At 38.8% G+C, this 19,633-nt stretch overlaps 1 protein-coding gene across 1 annotated transcript; it reads right to left on the bottom strand.

The window, feature by feature from the left end:
* Nucleotides 1-7,802: 7,802 nt before the first annotated feature.
* Nucleotides 7,803-16,220, bottom strand: GZMK (granzyme K). The gene is made up of 5 exons (XM_007117502.2): nt 16,097-16,220; nt 15,673-15,820; nt 10,804-10,954; nt 9,764-10,033; nt 7,803-8,318 (listed from the first exon to the last, which is right to left on the bottom strand). The coding sequence occupies exons 1-5, from the start codon at nt 16,158-16,160 to the stop codon at nt 8,157-8,159; spliced, it is 795 nt and encodes a 264-aa protein (XP_007117564.1). The 5' UTR covers nt 16,161-16,220; the 3' UTR covers nt 7,803-8,156.
* Between the last annotated feature and the right edge of the window lie 3,413 nt (nt 16,221-19,633).

Raw genomic sequence — 19,633 nt, 5'->3', positions numbered from 1 at the left:
GGCTCCGGACGCGCAGGCTCAGCGGCCATGGCTCACGGGCCCAGCCGCTCTGTGGCATGTGGGATCTTCCCGGACCGGGGCACGAACCTGTATGCCCTGCATCCGCAGGCAGACTCTCAACCACTGCACCACCAGGGAAGCCCTTGTTGGTTTTTTTTAATGATTAAGAGAACAGAGGTTGCAGGCAAGGCTAAAGTTTGTGATCGTTCTATCCTAGAATTCCCATGTCAAGTTGGGGTTCACAAATTTTTCTTCTGTTCCCTGGTCATGGAAGCTTCTAAAAGGGCAGATAAATAATCATTCCTGACTGACAGGGAAAGCTGAATCATCTCTTGCTGAAATGGAACGTTTCTTCCAGAGATGTATGGGCTCACACTGCTTAGTCTTAGATGTCTCTATGGTTAGGTTAAGTCCTGAGAGAGCTGAGTTCTCAAAAAGAGCAAATGAGTTCACCTTTATTTTCATTGACATGATTTTACTACAGAAATTGCTGTAGCGTTTGTTCTTTTTATCTGGTCAGAGGTGGGTAGTACAGATCTGGTGATCTACCTTGGGAAATTGTTGACAAACTACTAGTGAATCAGGCCTCATCTGTACAGGACAAGAGTGTTAGAGCAAATTGTCCTGCAAGGATTCTGAATGACCGCACTTGACTTAGCTTTCTGTTCCCATGTTCCTGTTTCCATTAGAACAATTTTTGTCTTATAGTTGTTTTGTACCTGTCTCCATTATGACTATTCTATGCATGTCACCTTTATAATAATTTTTGGAGCATAATATATTTGTTTATTTGCATGTTCATGTTTGCTCGCTAGTCCATGGGTTCCTATAGGGAAGGAATTGTCTTTTCTTCTTGGTATTTCCAGGGACCAGCACAGTGCTCAGTAAATAGAGGTGCTTGATAAGTGCTTGTTATATGAATGAATGAATGAATGAATGAGGGAATGAATGAGGGAATCTCTCTGCATGCTCAATAGTGAGGACTCAGAAGTCTATCTGGATTGGTTGTTAATGTGGTCACTCTTTGCACTGTTGGCTGCTCTGACCACATGTGGGTCTGCTTTGGTTTTCTACAACATTGCTAATATTCAGGGTATTACTATACCCAACGTTCTTCCAACGGAATTGCTTTTGTAGTTTGGATGGAAAAGCTGCTATATTATTTCAAATGATTGTGAAATAATAAAACAAATAATAACCTCAAATGCCAGAGAACATTATTTTCATGGAACTTTACAAAAAACAGTTCTACAAGATCTACTTATAAAATATACACAAAAGGAGAAAATAGTGTTACAGGCTACTGAGTACCATGTATTATATTTAAAATAGGAACAAGAATGTTTGCCATGCAGCAGTATGTGGTTAAGATAAAAATATCTTTTCGAGTTAAGTGAGGGCATTTTCTCCTTGTTAAGCCACAGGATGAAACAATGAGAAGGAAGTGATTTATTGATTATAACATTTAAAGGTTACTTTTCTGAATCAATTCTTATTTAAATAGGGCCTGGTAGAAAGCTAAAACCATTTGGGATTTTGGAGGATCTGGGCATAAGGGCATAAATACATATGCTTGCCATTGTTTGGAGCATATACGAGGGAGAGAAATTTTAGATTTCTGATTTTATCTATTAGGATTGGGCAGGGATGTATATAACAGAAAGTTCCAAATAATAATGGATTAAACATATAAATGTTAGTTTTCTTTCATATAAAAGAAGTTCTCAGGTAAGAGTACAGGATTAGTATAGAGATTCCCCTCTGCTTCATTGTCACTAACACTTGGCTTCTATTCAAGTTTGCCACATGGTTCCAGCATTTTTGCTGGAGTTCTAGCCATCACATCTACAATCCAGGCAGTAGGAAGGAGGAAAGGGAAAAGGGCACTCCTTCCTGCTGAATCAGCTCTCTTTAAAGGAACTTCCCGGGGCTTCCCTGGTGGCGCAGTGGTTGAGAATCTGCCTGCCGATGCAGGGGACACGGGTTCGTGCCCCGGTCCGGGAAGATCCCACATGCCGCAGAGCGGCTGGGCCCGTGAGCCATGGCCGCTGAGCCTGTGTGTCTGGAGCCTGTGCTCTGCAACGGGAGAGGCCACAACAGTGAGAGGCTCGCGTACCACAAAAAAAATAAATAAATAAAAAATAAAAATAAAGGAACTTCCTGGCTAAAAGTTTATAAATTTTGTTTATCTTTTCTAAGAACCAGGTTTTAGTTTCATTGATCTTTTGTATTTTTTTTTAGTCTCTATTTCATTTATTTCTGCTCTGATCTTCATGATTTTTATCCTTGTACTAACTTTGGGTTTTGTTTGTTCTTTCTCTGGCTGCTTTAGGTGTAAGGTTGGGTTGCTTATTTGAGATTTTTCTTGCTTCCTGAGGTAAGCTTCTATCACTATAAACTTCCCACTTAGAACGCTTTTGTGGTGTTCCGTGGGTTTTGGATGGAAAAGCTTCTGCACAGCAAAGGAAATCATAAACAAAATGAAAAGACAACCTACAGAATGGGAGAAAATATATGCAAACAATGCTACAGACAAGGGATTAATTTCCAAAATATACAAACAGCTCATACAGCTTAATATCAAAAAAAAAAACAACCCAATCAAAAAATGGGCAGAAGACCTAAACAGACCTTTCTCCAAAGAAGACATAAAGATGGCCAACAGGCACATGATGCTCCTAATCAGTAATTATTAGAGAAATGCAAATCAAAACTACAATGAGGTATTACCTCACACCAGTCAGAATGGCCATCATTAAAAAGTCTACAGTTAATAAATGCTAGAGAGGGTGTGGAGAAAAAGGAACCCCCCTACACTATTGGTGGGATTGTAAATTGGTGCAGCCACTGTGAAGAACAGTATGGAGGTTCCTCAAAAAACTAAACTTACCATATGATTGAGCAATTCTACTCCTGGGCATATATCCAGAAAAGACAAAAACGCTAATTTGAAAAGATACAGGCACCCCAATGTTCATAGCAGCACTATTTACAATAGCCAAGACATGGAAGCAACCTAAATGTCCATCAACAGACGAATGGATAAAGAAGATCTGGCATATATATACAATGGAATATTACTCAGCCATAAAAAAGAATGAACTAATGCCATTTGCAGCAACATGGATGGATCTAAAGATTATCATATTAAGTGAAGTAAGTCAGACAGAGAAAGACAAATATCATATGATATCACTTATATTTGGAATCTAAAAAAATGATACAAATGAACTTTTTTACAAACCAGAAATAGACTCACAGACACAGAAAACAAACTTATGGTAATCAAAGGGGAAAAGGAGGGAGGGATAAATTAGGAGTTTGGGATTAACAGATACATACTGTGATATATAAAATAGATAAACAACAAGGACCTACTGTATAGCACAAGAAACTATATTCAGTGTCTTGTAATAACCTATAATGGAAAAGAATCTGGAAAAAAAATCTATATATATGTGTGTGTGTGAGCGTGTGCACGTATGTATGTATAACTCCATTCCTTTGCTGTACACCAGAAACTAACACAAATTGTAAATCAACTATACTTCAATTTTTAAAAATTTAAATAAAAAAAAATAAAGGAACTTCCTGGAAGCTCCCAGCCAATGATTTTCACTTACATCTCCTTGACCACTACTAGCAGTGAGAGAGGCTGGAAAAGACCATCTTTTAGCTGTGTACATTTGTGACTCCAAGTAAAATGTGAGTTTTGTTAGCAGGGAAGACGGAGATGGCTGTTGAGTAGCAAACCAGCAGGCCCTGCTATGAAGGAAACAGATAAAACACAGCTAAAAAAACCCATAATACTTCTTGGAGTTATTGGATGATCAGAGTACCAATGGGAATATACATGTATAAATACTCCAGATATGAGCACATTTTATGCCTGTGACTAGAGCAGGGATGGCAGAGTACTCTTTAGGGGAAAGGCAGGGTGTTGATCTGTTGAAAAGCCTCATGCGGTAATTAAAATTCATTATGTTGGTGAATTTATCAAGGTTCAGAGTTGACCTTCATCACTGTAGAGATTGAAACTTGATTTTTTTTTTTTGCACACTAGAGTAGATTTGAATCTTAAAGAGAAATTCAAATTACCCCAACTTAAAGGTAAAGAAGAAAAATCATAGATGTAGAGAAGCAAAACGTTTATTATTTTGCGATGAGAAATAACCGCCAGGGGGAGCAAAATGCTCTCCGGAGTTTGCTTGGTGAGCGTGGAATTAGAAAAAGGCCAGATAAATCATCTGAATGTCTAAGGGAATCAGGCTAAAGGCAGGATGGGCTTGCTGTGGGACCAGAAGGCAGGTTTAAGGGCTCACTTCCCCTCTTTTCCCTGCTCTTGTTGGACCTCTGCCTGTGTTGTCTCCTCTTCCCTGTATCTACGGATGTCCTCCTCCCCTTCTGACTGGGACACTCTAGAGAGTTGTTATGTTTCAAGCAGATTACAGCCTATCTTGTAAGCTTGGGAACTTCACTGTCTCTACCCCAATATGTTTGGAGTTTAAATTTTAACTCTCAGAGGGCAGTTCAATTCTACTTACTTGTAAGTTCTCAGGAGATGCCTCAGTATAAGCCCCATAGGCTGCCTCTAATAAGCTGTTATATAGACATTTATGGTTAAAACCAGAAAATGAACATGACCCTTTCATGGTAGAGGATAAAAGGTGATGAGGAGGGTTTGTAAATCTGGAGTTGACTGAAATGACTTAGCAAAATGACTGAAGAAGTTAACATTTGTAAACAGGAAGTCAGTGTGTGAAAGCCTGAAACCAGGGTTGAATCATCCAAGACTCAAGGAACCCAACTGTTCAGCCAGCATGACTTGGTGCTCAAAGAACTCTTAAGGCAACGTATGGGCAGCTTTCATGTGTGTCTCAGTAATCTTGTGGTGTCTCAGTAATCTTGAGGAAGTGTACGCTTTTTGAGAGATCTGAGTACATTGTCCTTGGACAGTCTGCTTTCTCCCTCATCACGTGTGTGTCCTTTCCCAAACTGAGAGCTTAGTCAAAGAGGAAGAGTGGCCCTGATTGATTGAGAGCAGTTCTTCTTTAGTGAGATACTTTCTGAAACAATCAAGCTCTGAAGCACTGTTGTTCTGATCATTTCAGGGTGAGCTGGGATTTATTTTGTGTAAAAACTATGAGAGAGACTAACTCTGCTACCTAGTTCTAGGCTGGTTTAGTTGCTCACCTGAATTAATATTGTTCTATTTCAGGCATTATATTTGGACCTAATTGTTTTCAGTGCTGTCACTTTTTATTAAAACTGGATGGACGTAGAACATGAAGCCTTTTTCTGTGTCTGTGAGGAAGGAAAATATGCTCTGTCTACAGTCATGAAGAAGGGAGGAGGTGGGATAATTCAGAATGACAACAGTTCCCTTAAAACCTTGGAGCAGTTAAAAAAAATTTAAATTGAAGTATAGGAGCAGTTTTAAAATCTGGATATTTGCCTCAGTTTTGACTCTCAACTTGTCTTTGAGGCCACAGATGGAATCAAATAAGCTCTCAAAGACAGAACTCCCCAAACTAAAATGCTATATTATTTTAGGCTATTTTGGAAAGATTTTGGTATGTTTAATAAAATAGTACTTCCCTGAAAGGATCAGGGATACTTTTCAATTGCAGCCTCCATCATCAGCTGCTTTTCAAAATAAACTGTTTATCTTCCAGTTTCAGAGTCACCAGACCTTCCATAGCTGTTGACAGAAGCTTCCTCTTTGGCAATCTGATCTGGTTGGACTATTGGATGTGAACAGCATGGAGTCTAAAATCAAAACACAACTCTCAGGTTTTAGTGACAAATTTTCAGGATACTCACCAACTGCAATCTGAAGAAATCTCAACAGTCCTTTTGTTACATTAAAGAGACTTGCAACAATATGTTCCATGGATTTGAAATTTAGATGAGATAATTATTTTTTTAATGGTGAGTCCAGAGTTTCTACAATTCCTCCCACCCCTTTTTTTCTTATGAAGTATAGTCTTGGATTTCTCAGTCATAATCAGTATATTTTTAATGAATCAAAATGACACAAAATGGAATATTTAAAGAAACTTATTTATTACTTTATTCTCAAAGCAGTTCTATACTTTTAATTAGGTTGCTTTTTAACGCAGTGCTTCCATTTGGCTAAGTATTCATAGTAGAATAGTGCTGGTTAATGGTTTCTAAAAGCCATGACAACAAACAAGAAACAAACATAAAAGAATCCTTTTCTCTATGAATGTAACAAAACTCAATGGTGGTACTTGGAAATAAGTGCTATTTTTCTCCTGAAACCCAAATTAAATGTAAAGGCTGAGATGAACCTTTTGGTTTCTGACCATTGAAGGAGAAGCCTGAGATGATGCTCCCATACTCCACCTCCACCCACTCAAATTAGAAAGAGTTACCAATCTAATCACTGGACCACCACAGTCAAGGACAGCTGAGACCCTCAAGTGCCCCTACTGAATTGCACTTTGGTCTTCTGTTGTCAGTTCACATTGAAGGATTTATAAACAACAATGCCAAGAACTTACTGTTCTTTTTGTAATATGTTATTAAGGATGTTCATTATCAGTGGCTTTTGGATTTGAGCGTTTATCAGAATCAACTGTATTGCTTTTAAACAATGCAGGTTTCCAGGCCCACCTCAAGCCTATGCAATCTGAATTTCTAGGCAAGGACTCAGAACAATCTATATTCCAAACAGTCTTCTCAGGTGATCCTGATGCCTTTGGTAGGGACATAGGAACCATGGCACAGCGTCCTTCTTAAGAGGATCATGGAAGAAAGTTCTGTTTAGTTTTAGTTCTAGCACCAGTGGCCCTACTTCTGGGAAAATAGTTTATTTTTATTTCCTGGATACTGTAATTCATGTAACTGATTCTGTTGATCTTTTTGCATTGACTCATGTGAAGCATAGAGCCAAATATGGCTCCTTCTAGCAAAAGTGTAGGGAGAAAATTATGGCACTTTGGGTATTAACAACATTCCTATCTTCGTCTAATCTTTCTTACTCTCATTTCCTCCTTGCCTCAATTTCTTCACCAAATTATTATTTATTTTAATTAATTCATTAATTAATTAAATGCATTTATTCATTTATTTGCCCTTTGACCCTCTTCACCCATTTTTCTCACTCCTCATCCCCCACCTCTGGCAACCACCAATCTAATCTGTTCTCTGTAACTAAGAGCTTTTTTTTTTTTTTTTAAAGACTCCACATATAAGAGAGGTCATTTGGTATTTGTCTTTCTCTGTCTGACTTATTTCACTTAGCATAATGCCCTTGAGGTCCATCTAGGTTTTTGGCAAATGGCAAGATTTCATTCTTTTTTATGGTTGAATAATATTCCAGTGTGTGTGTGTGTGTGTGTGTGTGTGTGTGTGTGTATACACCAGTTTCTTTATTCATCATCCATCAATAGACACTTAAGTTGTTTCCATATCTTGGCTATTGTAAATAGTTCTGCATGAACATGGGGTTGCATATATCTTTTTGAGTTAGTGTTTTCATTTTCTTCAGACAAATATCCAGAAGTGAAATTGCTGGATCACATTGTATTTCTATTAATTTTTTGAGGAAAAATTGTTTTTAATTTCATATTTTGTTTTATTGCAGGTATTTTTGTATGTTGCTTTAAATCCTGTTTGGAACAAAATGTGACATAAAAAATAATAAGTACTATCTAAATATTTGTATAAACCTTGATGATTTTTTCTTAACTTGAGTTGGGGTGTTTGAATTTAGTGTTTCTTGTTTTAAAAATACAGCTTAGGATGATCCAGCAGAAATCACAACATAAACCTGGTTAAAGGTGATGCCATTACTGTCTTGTTTAACCACCTTTTTGCCCTTTGCGGGGAGTGTGCATGGAGTTGGAGAATATATCATTCCCTGTATCTTATTTCCATACAAGACAAGCAGATAGTCTTCTAAATTTTATTCAGAATAAGATCAGCAGAGTAGAAATACATCAGTGGTACATGTGAAAAAGAACTTGATTCCTTAACAAAATCAGTCCTAATGGGTCAGGAGTGGACCCTAACTGTGCTCCACTTTAGCTACATTCAACTACCTCTGAAGATAAGTTGGCCTGTGGAACATATTATGAAACAAAAACGAAAACAAGCAACTGGTAGAGCCAAGAAAATCATGTGTAGTCTTAGTTTGTATGAGATGGGGCCAAGTTGCTTTTGATCCAAGCCTGGTATTTCCAGGTTAAGAGGATGTAGATTCCAGGTTTCTTGGCATCACCACATTTACCACCTCCAGAGACTAGGGCATGGAAGGCACCTTTGCAGATCAAGGGGCCCCCTGAGTCACCCTGGAAAGAAGAAAACGGGCAGATACTTGGTAAGAAGCTGTTGAACTTTTTCAACCATCAGCTGTTAGTTACTCAAAGGATTATTATCTGGGTCCTTGGTTTCTTTGTGTCCTGCAGAGTGCCCGATACAGCCCCTGACGCAGTATAGATTCTCTGTGTCTCTGTCTCCATCCAGGACCATGGTTCTGTCCATCTGTCCGTCTGCCTCTCTTTGTCCATGTCCCTGTCTCTGTCTAAGACTATGTATATTTACATCTTTTGGTAATCAGTGACTTCTGAACTTTATTCATGAAGAAATGGGTAGACATAAAGTTTAAAATAACCCACTGAAATAAAAGAAATTTTCAAAATTATGAATTCCGTTTTGGTGCTCATGGATTTGAAATCAAGTTGCTATTGAGACTGGTAGAAAAGAGCAATGTATTAAAGTAAATGTCTTGGTGGCAGGTACCCTATCTTCTCTATTATTTTTTTTCTATCATCATATGATTGAACGTGGGGCTCTGCACATACCCATCACTTAGAACACTTAGTAAATACTTGCTCAATGAACTGATTCTTGAGGACTCACTCTGACAACAAAACAATAAACAAAAATTCTGTCAAGGAAAGCGACAAGGTGATAGAGGGGGAAGCCTGGCCTTTCAGATAAGGAGCTAGCTTTCAAATCTAAAGAGCAGTCTTTGCCTCTGCTGCCAATCATATCAAAAACTGCAGTACTTTGTGCTTGGTTGGCTGTGAAAATCGAGGCTGAGGGGGATGGTGATCTTGGGGCACCGCCGTTACACATGATCTTTGTCATCATCATCCCCTCCCCTTGATAATGCTTAATATAGTATAATGTGAATATTATATTGTATTTAAAAAAAAAATTAGTAATCCATCTGTGCTAGGTAGCCTTCATCACCTGTAAACATGATCACCTATTTTTTTTTTTTACTACCTCAGGAAACAGAAGATTTTGAAAATCATGACTGTTGTTCCTTTTAGTCAGTTAGCAGTTAGTCAACATTATTTAAGAAACACATAATATACATTTGAGCTTTTTGCATTTGAGTTTTAGAAGACCTGTCTATTAGTTTAAAGGTGGTGATGGTGGGGGGTTGAGAAGTTATCTTCTAATCACCACTAGTGACCTCAGAGTTGGTAGGCTTTCTAAGGGCGGTAATACCCCTCAGAGGAAGTCTGTAAAAGTTATCAGATATAGTTAACTATCCTGATTAACAAACACTTAACGAGTGTTTACTACGTGTTGCACAAGTACTTATGACTCATTTGCATTGGTAGATGAGAAAACATAGAGAACACTGTGTAGGATCGGAGGGCACCTTTTTGGAGTTGTGATGTGATGTTCTCTACGCCTCTCCTCCTAGGTGCGGGTGTGCAGGTGGGGCCTGACTGTAGCTCAGCAGCCTAAAATGTCCGTTTGAGTGAGGGGTTCTTACCTGGCAGGAATCCTTCTGGCCTCTGGCGTCGCCTGCACATACCATGTTTTTAGTTATAATAGGGTCGTGGTTGTAATAACTTCGGCTGTTGCAAACTTTTCGACTTATGACAGTAACGGTGACTTCTCGCAGGGTATCAGAGGGCCTTAAACATTGTGGGTCAGTGGCTCCCCAGCCAATAACCTGGCATTTTGTTCCAGCTGTAATATCATTTTTGGCTCTTGGGTGGAGCAGTTGGACATGTTTGTTGAGTTTTGCGGCAGTGTGAAGCTGACAGATTGAAAAGAGAATAAATTATCATTTGTCCTCAGTAGTATTATTAGCCTGAGTGATGTATGTGTGGTCCCTCTGTGCTAGGAGGGCGTCCCTCTTCTTGAATCTACTTTGGTGGTAGCCCACAGCTGCATTTGTGGTTGTTGCTTTTCTGAACATGCTCTTCATTCCCCTTAGAGCTCAGTGATCCTTGGGGACGGAGCTTACACAGAGCAGGAATTTTGCCCAGTCTCAAGCAAACTGGCCTTTGCTCCGCATTGGATCGTTTGCTGTGGAATAACATCCATAGGTCATGACTTTGAGGGCTGGGCTATTTCCTGCTAGATAGGACCCTTGAGTATGGTCTAGACTAAGTTTGGACTAGACTCAGTATGGTCTAGACTAAGTTGTAACTCACTTCTATACCCCTGAAGTCACTTGCTTGGCTCTGTTGTATAAGTGGCTTGTATTTTTCACTTGCTAATGAGAAAAGCATTGGGGAAAAAAGCTTGCAGCGTGGATCTTTGGGCCTGTTGGGATGTTCTCCTCCCACGTATGCGAGCATCAGAGCTGTCTTAACTTGTATAAACACAGCCCAGGTGCATCTGTGATAACTTCTTGTTTCTCTCAAGGCAGTGAATGGAGTAAAATGGGCCCTTATAAAATATGTCACAATCACCTCGAACATGGGGAGAGTGCCAACAACATCCTTTTGTGTAGACGATTTAACAACTGAACTGTGCTGTATAAGAATGTCGGAGAAACTGAAGGAATGCAATGCTACATACCTCAACCAGCATAATATCATTTGATTTAGGATCTGATGTAAATCTTGGGAATCGTATGAATCTTTTAATCTCAAATGTTTGTTTGGAGGCCTCATTCTTTGAGAGAGAGTGTGCTCCTAAAACCACTTTGGAAGACTGGCCTTTGGCAAACCTAAAAAAAGCAAAGAGAATAGACACCACAGAATGATTCTCAAATCTTCCAGTGAGGAGTAGAAATGGTGGAGGAGGCCATATACCTACAGGAATAAGGACCAGCTCCAAGATAACCTGTGTAAGATTAGGTGGAGTGACAGAGGTGTCAGTGGACCCAATCATGAATGGATGATAACAAGGGCCAAACCCATCCCACTCCAATTCCCCAGCCTTGCAAAAGAATATCAGGAATTGTACCCTACTGTGGGGAAAAAGGAGTGAAATCCTAAGTGACTGAGATCAAGTTTACAATAAAGTTGTGTTAATTTATATAAAAATAAAGGAAATTATATTCTCGAGTTTGTGGGTTGTGATTTATATGCACCACTGTTAAGTCTTTTTTATTGAGGTAAAATATACATAACATGAAATTTATAACTTTAACCATTTTTAAATGGTTCTGAGGCATTAAATACATTTACATTGTTGTTCATCCATCACCACCACCATCAATATCCAGAAATTTTTCATCTTCCCAATGTTAAGTGTTTTAATATCTAAAAGGTAAAAAGGCACAACTCTACACTTGCTAATCTGGTATGTCTAAACCTCATCTCAGGGCAATATGGAGAAGTAAGGTCCATTAGATGGCTTTCAACTATACTCATATGTTCTGTCCCCTCAGTTAGAAAGATAATTTAGACAAGAAGGGAAAACTTTCCTCAAGGTGAAAAATCATTTGAAATTAAGACACTTTAGAGTTAGTAGTCATTGGTAATTCCATTGTAGAGATTTAGAGGATAAAAACTGGTGAGTCAGATGAAGAAACAACAGTTTTTTTTTTTAAATCTCTAGTCATATACAATTTTAGTACCAGTGTTTCAACAGTTGATCTGATTTACTGTATGTTGAATGAAATTATATTTACATCTAGTTATGAAAATATAAAATTTTTTTGAGATCTTGACAACACCTTGGAGCCATTTGCATACTACAAAAATAACCCATTTTAATGTGTGTTCTCAGGAAACGACTTCAAATCCTTTTTTGGAGCAAGGAAGGTGATAAAAAGCATTATATTTGTTTACATGTAACTATTTCATTGTCACATGGAAAAGAGAGCAGATTACAATAAAAGCACACATACCCAATAAACACACATATATACATATGAATAAAGATTAATAAAAATTAAAAAGAACACAGAAACATACGGGACAAGGAATAAGAGGTTGTTTCAGGTTTGGGGAGCCAGTATATGGCTATGCTGGGGTGGGTTTGCGTACGGCAGGGCTGTGACTGCTGGGAATTACCGTTTTTTGGTTTCTACCAAAAGAGTTTATTCTGGTTTATTTTGGGAATTCCAGCTCTATTTGTTGAAAAGTTTGTCTATTGCAAAATCAGGATGAGGATGAAATTTCTCAAAGGAGGTAGATTGGATTTCTCAGGATTGATTCAAACCCAAATTCAGCATACTCACTAAACCCAAAGCTTTGGAGGGGAAGGATGATATAAAATCCCTGGGACTACTGATATAATAGAAAAGATGGATACATACATAAATAACTAACACAGGAAGGCTGGGAGATACAAATGCAGGACGTGGAAGATGAATTCTGACTAGGGGAAAGGTGCTGAGAAAATGTCGGTTTTTCCTTCATCTTTTACCAATTTCCTTGATTTGTTAATGGCTTTGAAGTGTTTTAGTTATTTTTGTCTCCACTGGGACATACGAATACCAAAAACAACCCAAGCAGACGATGAATGTTTTCTGAACTTTCCATTTCTAGATATACTTCAACTGTAATCTGTACTACAGAGGTCAATTTTTTTCTGCCCACAGGATACCTGGAATTACCTGAGTTCTAGGATCCCACCTCCTTACCTAAATCCAGGTATGAATTCCCACTGAGGAGATGTAACAATACTAGTGTCTCTTTTGCACAGCACAGTGTTTCTCCACAGGTGGTCTTTGGACCACCTGTGTCAGAATCATCTGGAGGTGTCTGGCTGCATGGCACCTCTCTAGGCCCCCTGTCAAGCCTCTTCAAGCCTCTTATTTCCTCTACTACTCTGCCTTGGCACTGAGCAGTGTTTCTGCTTAGACCCATTCCTCTGGGTGTGTTAGTGAAGGTAGGGTCCCTATTTTTGGAATTCTCTTGCCTAAGAGAGGAGGGAATTACCTGGCTGTCAGAGACGGGCTGTCATGGTTTTATCCCATCAACATGATTGGACCATGATATTTGTTCCTCAGTGATTACCATGGAAGGTACAGATATTAATATAAAATTAGATGACATTTATTAAGTTACTGTAGTGTGCCAGGTTTTGTGCTAAGCATTTTACATATTTTCCCTCATTTAAACCTCACAACAGCCCTGTGAAGGAGGTATTATGATTATCCCCATTTTGCAGATGAGGGAATTGATGATCAGATAAATTGACAAACTTGAGAAAGTCCCACCGATATTAAGCGGAGGCTCTGGGATGCAAATGCAGGGGGGATTAAAGCTTCTTTGGTTTGAACCTGGGGTCTGGATTGGTAACCATTCTACTCTGGGAGCCTTGAGTGATTTGGGATGGAGTGAGGCCATGTGGAAGGGGCTGGGTTGGAGGGGGCCGGTTCCATCTATTCACTGGCTAGGCAGCTGAGAGGACGGGGGAGTGTTCAGTGGGAGAAGGCATTGGAGGAGATACAGGAAGACAGTGGACAAGAGTTGGTGAGAGTTTTGCTTCTGATAAATTGAAATGCTGAAAATGTTATACAAGAGGATTTTTTACTGGTTTCCTTTTATAATTGGCATGGCAACTAATAAAGGGGCCAAGAGACTAAGTGAGGAACTTAGTGTGGATGGGCGGTGAGAAGGGAACACCCCAGATTTGGCCCCCTTCACCATTTTGCTGAGAGAGGGGCCTGGAGTTAGTAAGCTATTCTCATAGGATACTTGGGAGTCCATTTGTGGGAAGCCACCATTGAACTATTTCATAAATATTTTGGATTTCACAAAGCTTAATGTTTTTCTAAGCACCAATCTGCCTACATTTTTACACCCAAGTGTCCTGTAGAGGAAATCTGATCCACATATTCTGCAGTTCTTTAAACTACAGCCATTTAAAATAATATTTAGCAATAGTTTATTTTTTTTTTTAAATTCCAAGACCTCTTTTTCCCAATTTTTCAATTTGGGAATCTATTTCTACCGAGTCAAGTTCACTTGACAGAATTTAAAATTCAACTTAATAATACTATTTACCTTTGGATAGCAATTTATTGCTTGTGAAGGACTTCACATACTGTGCATTTAGCTTAGCAAAAACCAAAACCCTAAAAAAACCCTCCCCTCCAATTTATTTCCTTCCTTCTATCCAGCATTTGTTCAGCATTTATAATAAATCAAGCTCTGTGTCTGGCGAGGTTATAATCCATTTGAATGTGTAACCACAAGCATATTTGAAGATGTGCATATTCTGAATTCAATGAACATCTATTGATAGTCACCCTCTGCTTAGCTGGTCCCCAGGGGACAAGTGCCCTAGAAAAGACAGAATTGATGGGGACACAAGGGTGATTTCTGTGACAGCAAGAGCCCTGCTTAAATGAAGTAGCCATGTTAAATCGGAAATTAGTGGCTTGCTATTTAGAAATAAAACAGAAGTTCTCACAGTTTGCAGGCTTCAGAATTTCTAATTTGTGTTCAGACAGTCTCATTAAAATGGGGCAACCAAACAAAATCCCCAAGATATGAGAAGCAAGTCAATTCAGTTGTTCCTTTTAGATATAACTGATGCCTAGAGAGTAAATGATTATGGCTAAGAGGTTCTTAAGTGAAGTGCTGTCATATTTGTAAGGAAAGGAGGAGGCTCCATCTTTTCTTAGCTTATTCAGGCAAGAAACATAAGGAAGAAACATACAAACAAAAACCACCCCCCAAGCCAAAACAAACAAACAAAACAACAAACGCCAAATTAGTTTTCTATTGCTTTTCCTTTTGTGATGGTAGCGGCATCCCAAGAAGGGTTTTGGACATTTTTAGCTGAAGTAAGAGAATCATAGAACGAGAGATTATAGACCGTCCTTAGAAAAGCTTTCATTTTAAGTATCCCAGAAAAAATAACTCTCTCTCTCTCTCTCTTTTTCTTTGTAAATCATCTATACTTTTTTTTTTCACCTAGTTAGATTGTTGCCCCTTACAGCTGTGATTCCCAAACTGTGGGCCTCAGACCTCTGCGGTGGGCATTGAGCAGAGGAGTTAAGGTAAGGGGTCTCAAAAATCTATTAGCAAAGCAGGCTCCTCATACATATAACAGTAATAAGAGCTGCAACTTATTTGCAGCTTACTATGTGCTAAGCATGCTAAAACATTTAAATAGATACTATTTAATCCTCAAAACCCCATGAAGCAGTTATATACTACTATTATTATTTCCCATTTGTAAAATGGGGTACAAATTCAGGTTGTCTGATTTCCCCTAACAAGGTCAGGAATACTGCCGCTTCAGTTTTAACTGTTGCTGTGTTCCCAGGCATTACATGAAGGACTTGAATTAGTCTATTGGGTTGCCTAGATCTCCCAGAAAAGGAGAACTTGGGGCAGAATCGCAGATGTGTGAGAGGGTAAATAAACTCCACCAGTTGGTCAGTTATCACAGAAGCTAAGGGTAGATCAAATTCTCTTCTGGGAGAGGCGAGCTTCTCTTCTAGCCAACCTGAGGAAACACAGTAAGCCTAATACTCACCGAGAGTGGCAGTGAGCTGCTGTCAGCACCCACTGTGGATGTATCAGCACTCCCCCGCAAATGTGATTGCCGCCATACTGCATGGAAGCCATAAAGGGCCTGGAATGAGGTGACGCTTCTCTCCCTCCGATAATCTCCATGTTGAAACCTCCAAAAGAAAACCAAAAGATTTAACGCAAAAGATCTAAGCAGATTATTTCATGTAATTCTTCGTTTGACAGTCATTATATAATTTTTCAAAGATTAAAAAAAATCTTTCAGTCACATAATAGTTATTCTAATTTTACTGATGAACAACTGTATAATACATGACAGTTTAGAGGGAGCTACATGGAAGTCAAACTTATTTTCCTTTATAATGTAACAATACAATCACTAGAAAATCATTTAATTCTCACATGTGGTAGGTATAGGAGATACTTACACTCTGGAGTCATGTAAGTTCCGGCTATTAGGAACCATAGAAAAAAAGAAGAAAACTTAGTCATTTCAATGGCTTAGATTTAAGAAACCCAGATGAAATATTGTGACTGTATTGGTGAAGGAAGAAGAGTCTGAAGACTGAGTTTCGGTTTTGCAAATTTAACTTTCTCACCGCAAGTGTTCTAGAGGTAAAGTTTTTCACGCCTAAGATTAAAGGTATATATCAGTTTGGGGAGTTTCGGAATTGTGCTTTTAGCACTTTTTAGAGCAAGGTATGTGTGCCATAAAGTACTTATTTCTGTAGTTAACCATTTTCAATATCTGTATAAGTATTCATGTTATAAATGGTGAGAGAATAAAAAATATCCAAGCCATAAGAACTTAATGAAGTTCAAAGATGTTCATTGCTCTAAAGTAATACTTACTATTTTTCCTGGCAGAAAATGATGCCTATCATATTTAGTTTCTCTCTATTTTTTATTTGGACCTAGATTTATTATGTAGAGAGACGTGGAACCTTGCACAGATCACGGCTGCTTTACAATAAGGCTTAGCTAAAGCCTGAACATCATCCAGAGAAACCCATATGTTTTGTAGCAAATTTATTCCTAGTCATGCCATTTTCTCTAAATTTGACCAAATTTGGTTAAATTTTCATTACATTTTTGGAAGATTTCATAATGTTATTAAAGGGGAACATTGGCAACATATTTCTAATTCTGCGTGTCTCTTTTACTCATTTTTAATTGAAAATGACCATGTGTTTATCCAGGGCCTTAATAATAATATCTTTTAAAAATCAAGGACTGCACTTTGTCACTCTCCCCAGGAACAGATGAAACACATTGCCAGCCTTTCTACTGTACTTTCTCCTTTACTACAAAAGGTATTCGACTTAAGATTCTACGAGATTCTGTTTGTGCTGGGTGCTGATCAATAGTGCAAATGTTATAAAATGCATATCGATAGACAAGTCAGGCACCATGCATGACCCCAAACACTTTGCAGAAACACTGACCAAAATTTACCTTGAATTAACAGATCTTATTTTCCTTTTTCTAAGATATATGTGTCCTATCTTTTATTTTTTTTTATAGAGGAGAATTGAAATACAGAGCTATTTTTCTTGGCAGATTGCAAAAGACTCCTACTAAATTGCTCTCTAGCATAAGACAGTGGGAATAATAAAAAACAATATTATACTTGTATATTCTACATTATAATTTAATGTGTCTTAAATTATTTCCAAAATTCTCTTTACATGATCATTTATATGTTTTCATGTCTTATGTCTGTGAGGAAGGCAGGACAAACTACTATTTTTATGTTACAACTGAAGAAATAGGTTCAGAGAGGCTAAGTAATTTGCCTAAGGTTACACAGCATACAAGCTGGACCAAATCATTTGCCTGATCTGAAATAACTTGTATGTTAATAAATATACCACCGGAGCACAGATTTTGAGAAATATCCTGTTTGCACTTTACCAGGATGCAGCAACAGTAAAGCTCTCCTGCATGGTAAATAAGAAGAATTAACAAAACCAATGCAGAGTAGTGACTTCCTGTCTCATAGACCTGTGGGTGAGACAAGGAGGAGCCGGATTAAGAAAAGCCACAAACTTAAAGCAGATTTGTTATTTCCAGCCAAAGGTCCTCGTTACTTTTCAAGTCATTGTTGTCACTGTTGGTGTGCCTTGATGGATTCCTCATGTGCCACTTCTGCAAGCTGTAAAGTGGGCTTGATGATGCCAGCTCCCCACTGTATTGCAGTGATGTTGGGAACATAAGAAAGATAATGTGTGACATGTGGAAGTGATTTGAGCTGTGAGGAAGAAGTGAACTGTGTAAAAGACAAAGCTTCATTTTTGCCGGGGTGGCAGGGGGGCATGGTTAAAAAATCTCTCAGCTGCTTATTTCTGTGTAGTAAGGACTAATATCCACATAGATTTTTACAAATTGCTAGGCATTTCAACTCTATTTCCTGGGAGGTGGCTGTCATTAGTCTTGTTTTGTGGATAAAGACTTGCTGGAGATTACTGACCTAGCAGGTGGCAGATCAGTTCTTAAACCCTTAGGTGCTGGCTCCAGGGTCCATGTGGCTTTCAACCTGACCACATGCCTGCCCTACTTTGAGAAGTTCTGGGGCTTAGATGCTCTAAGAGGCAAGCTGGCTGTGCAGAGGGAAAAAGGATTTAGCCATATACACTGCAATTAGACATGGTGAGATTTAATTCAATTGGGAGGGTTTGTTTTTTTTTTTTCTTTAGAATTTTTGGGTTTTTTTCCGGATGGTCTCATAACTCTTTCTTGTAGCTGACCTGGAAAATTCTGAGAATCATGTTGTTTTATAGTAAGGAGTTATTTGGTTTGGGCTTTAAACCGATGCAGGGGTTAATAGTATCATTTGTTATAACATTCAGGATCCTGGATTTGAGAACAGTGGGCTGTGTAACATGATGAGCTCCACCATCTAATTTACTTCTTGGTGTCGGTTTTTGTTCTGTTGAGTCTGCTGCGGGGAGAGCCGTGTTTGCTTTGGATGAATTTTGCAGCAGCTGTGCTGGGCCGAGCAAGTGTGAGGCGGTGCTCCGAGCGGGACTGGTTCACAGGTCAGGGGCCTTGAGGTTCTCCTTTGCTGTGTTGTGTTCAGCTGTCCTTACTAGCTGTTCTTGGGGATGCTGATTTTGAGCTCCGGGTTTTTGTTTTCCTCCATCCTTACTCTCTCTCTTGACCCTTCTCTGTTTCGAGAGACCCATACAGAGCAGTCGTCTGGAAGCTCCAAAGGTCACGTGTGGTTCTCTCCGTTGGGCTTCCATCACATTCATTAGCCACGCCCTCTACAGCTTTGTCACTCAAAGGATGGCTACCAGACCTGTGCCAGTGTGTGACCTGTTTATTACCCATCTAGGGCAAGATGAGGACAGAAATTGAGAGACAGAGTTTAGAAGCTGTTACAGTCATTTATTATGACTCTGTACTAATTTATTTTATTTAATGAAATGTAATTTAATGTCTGCCCAATCTAATCATATAATAAGGCATGCATCTTATATGCCTTTTAAAAATTTTAATTTCATTTTCCTACTCATCTGTGTTTTATTGTATAAAAGTATCAGTCCACGATGAATTGAAACAAAAACCAAACAAATGAACAAACAAAATTTCAGAACGTACCTGGTCTACCCCATGTGTAGTTTGACTACTGCTCTGTAGACACAACTGCAAAGCATGTCTATTTCAAGCCCTTCCCATTTCTTCCCTTTTGACCTCCTTTGGAAAGTTTTCCAACACCAAGGTTTCCAAGACTCCCATGGCTGTCCTGCGCCAGGCACTTGAGATCAAGATTTGGTAGAATTCTACTGGGTCCTTCCTTTATGACCACCACCCTCTGGGCCTTGGTTTCTGTCCAGTAATGATTTAGCTAATCTGATAAGTTCATCTGCTAAGAATTATGATGAAACTATGGCAGTTTTGAAAACTGGAGTAGGGAGGGTTATTGGGGTGCTGTATGATGACATTATGTCCAAAGGTGCCCA

This window comes from Physeter macrocephalus, chromosome 8 (genome assembly GCF_002837175.3).
Source record: "Physeter macrocephalus isolate SW-GA chromosome 8, ASM283717v5, whole genome shotgun sequence".
Lineage (NCBI taxonomy): Eukaryota > Metazoa > Chordata > Mammalia > Artiodactyla > Physeteridae > Physeter > Physeter macrocephalus.
Note: the sequence above shows the minus strand (reverse complement) of the source record. Positions and strands in the feature narration are given on the sequence as shown.

Coding starts and splice junctions, on each gene's coding strand:
- GZMK (XM_007117502.2), bottom strand. CDS start 16,160: ATGACTAAGTTTTCTTCTTTTTTTCTATGGTTCCTAATAGCCGGAACT. Junction 15,821..16,096: donor AACTTACATGACTCCAGAGT/GTAAGTATCTCC, acceptor TTTCTTTTGGAG/GTTTCAACATGGAGATTATC. Junction 10,034..10,803: donor ATGATATTATGCTGGTTGAG/GTATGTAGCATT, acceptor TCAATCTGTCAG/CTTCACACTGCCGCAAAACT.